This window comes from Chlorella variabilis (genome assembly GCF_000147415.1).
Source record: "Chlorella variabilis unplaced genomic scaffold CHLNCscaffold_15, whole genome shotgun sequence".
NCBI classification, from domain to species: Eukaryota; Viridiplantae; Chlorophyta; class Trebouxiophyceae; order Chlorellales; family Chlorellaceae; genus Chlorella; species Chlorella variabilis.
In genome coordinates this window covers 1234784-1235631 of record NW_005435073.1, presented here as the reverse complement: position 1 = coordinate 1235631, position 848 = coordinate 1234784, and the positions used below count along the sequence as shown (strand labels likewise).

The window sequence follows — 848 nt, the reverse complement described above, 5'->3', positions numbered from 1 at the left end:
CGATCCCGCCCCCCGCAGGTCAGCAGCATGGCTCGCGCCATGGTCATCAACTACGGCTTCTCGGAGATCGGCCCCTTCTCCCTGCTGGACCCGTCCGCGCAGGTGGGTGGCAGTCCGCGCGCCTGGTGGGCGCACTGGCCTGGCCTGCGCGCCTGTGGTCTGGCCTGGCCCGGCTGGGGGGCGCAGGGGCCGGCAGGGCCTGCGGGGGAGCGGCGCAGGGCTGGGGCGGCCGATGTGCGCCGACGTGCGGCGCATGTCGCCCTCGTGCAGCGCAGGCCCTGCCATGCGCCCACCGCAACTCCACCTGCCGCTCCACCTGCTCTCACCGCCGCCCTTTCCTCCCTCCTTTCCTCCCCTACGCTTTCCTCCCACCGCAGAGCCAGGACATGATCATGCGCATGATGGCGCGCAACAGCGTGAGCGAGAACCTGCAGCAGAAGATTGACGGCAGCGTGAAGAAGATTGCCAACGAGGCGTACGAGGTGGCGCTCAAGCACATCACGTGAGACCCGCCCCGCCTGGCCTGCGCGTGTCTTACTGTTGCGTTCGCGATCGCGGCGGCCAGTGGAGCATGCCCTACCCGTGCGCTTGCTGCCTTCCGCCCCCGGCTCACCCGCCTGCCCCGCCCACCTGCCCTGCCCCGCCCCTCCCCGCAGCGAGAATCGCGAGGCCATGGACCGCATCGTGGAGGTGCTTCTGGAGCAGGAGAGCATCACCGGAGACGAGTTCCGGGCGCTGCTGTCGCAGTACGCGGCCATCCCGCAGGAGAACCTGGATGCGGTGGCGCGCCAGAAGCAGCCTGACGCGGAGCTGCAGCTGGCGTGAGGGCCTCCCTCACGGAGGCCCTC

The 848-nt window shown here is 70.5% G+C and overlaps 1 protein-coding gene across 1 annotated transcript; it reads left to right on the top strand.

Annotated features, from left to right (window-relative positions):
* Positions 1–401: 401 nt before the first annotated feature.
* On the top strand, positions 402–825 carry CHLNCDRAFT_25190 (hypothetical protein; the record flags this gene model as incomplete). Its single annotated transcript, XM_005846151.1, has 2 exons — positions 402–502; positions 657–825. 2 exons carry the CDS (start codon positions 402–404, stop codon positions 823–825), a joined length of 270 nt encoding a protein of 89 aa, XP_005846213.1.
* Positions 826–848: the final 23 nt, after the last annotated feature.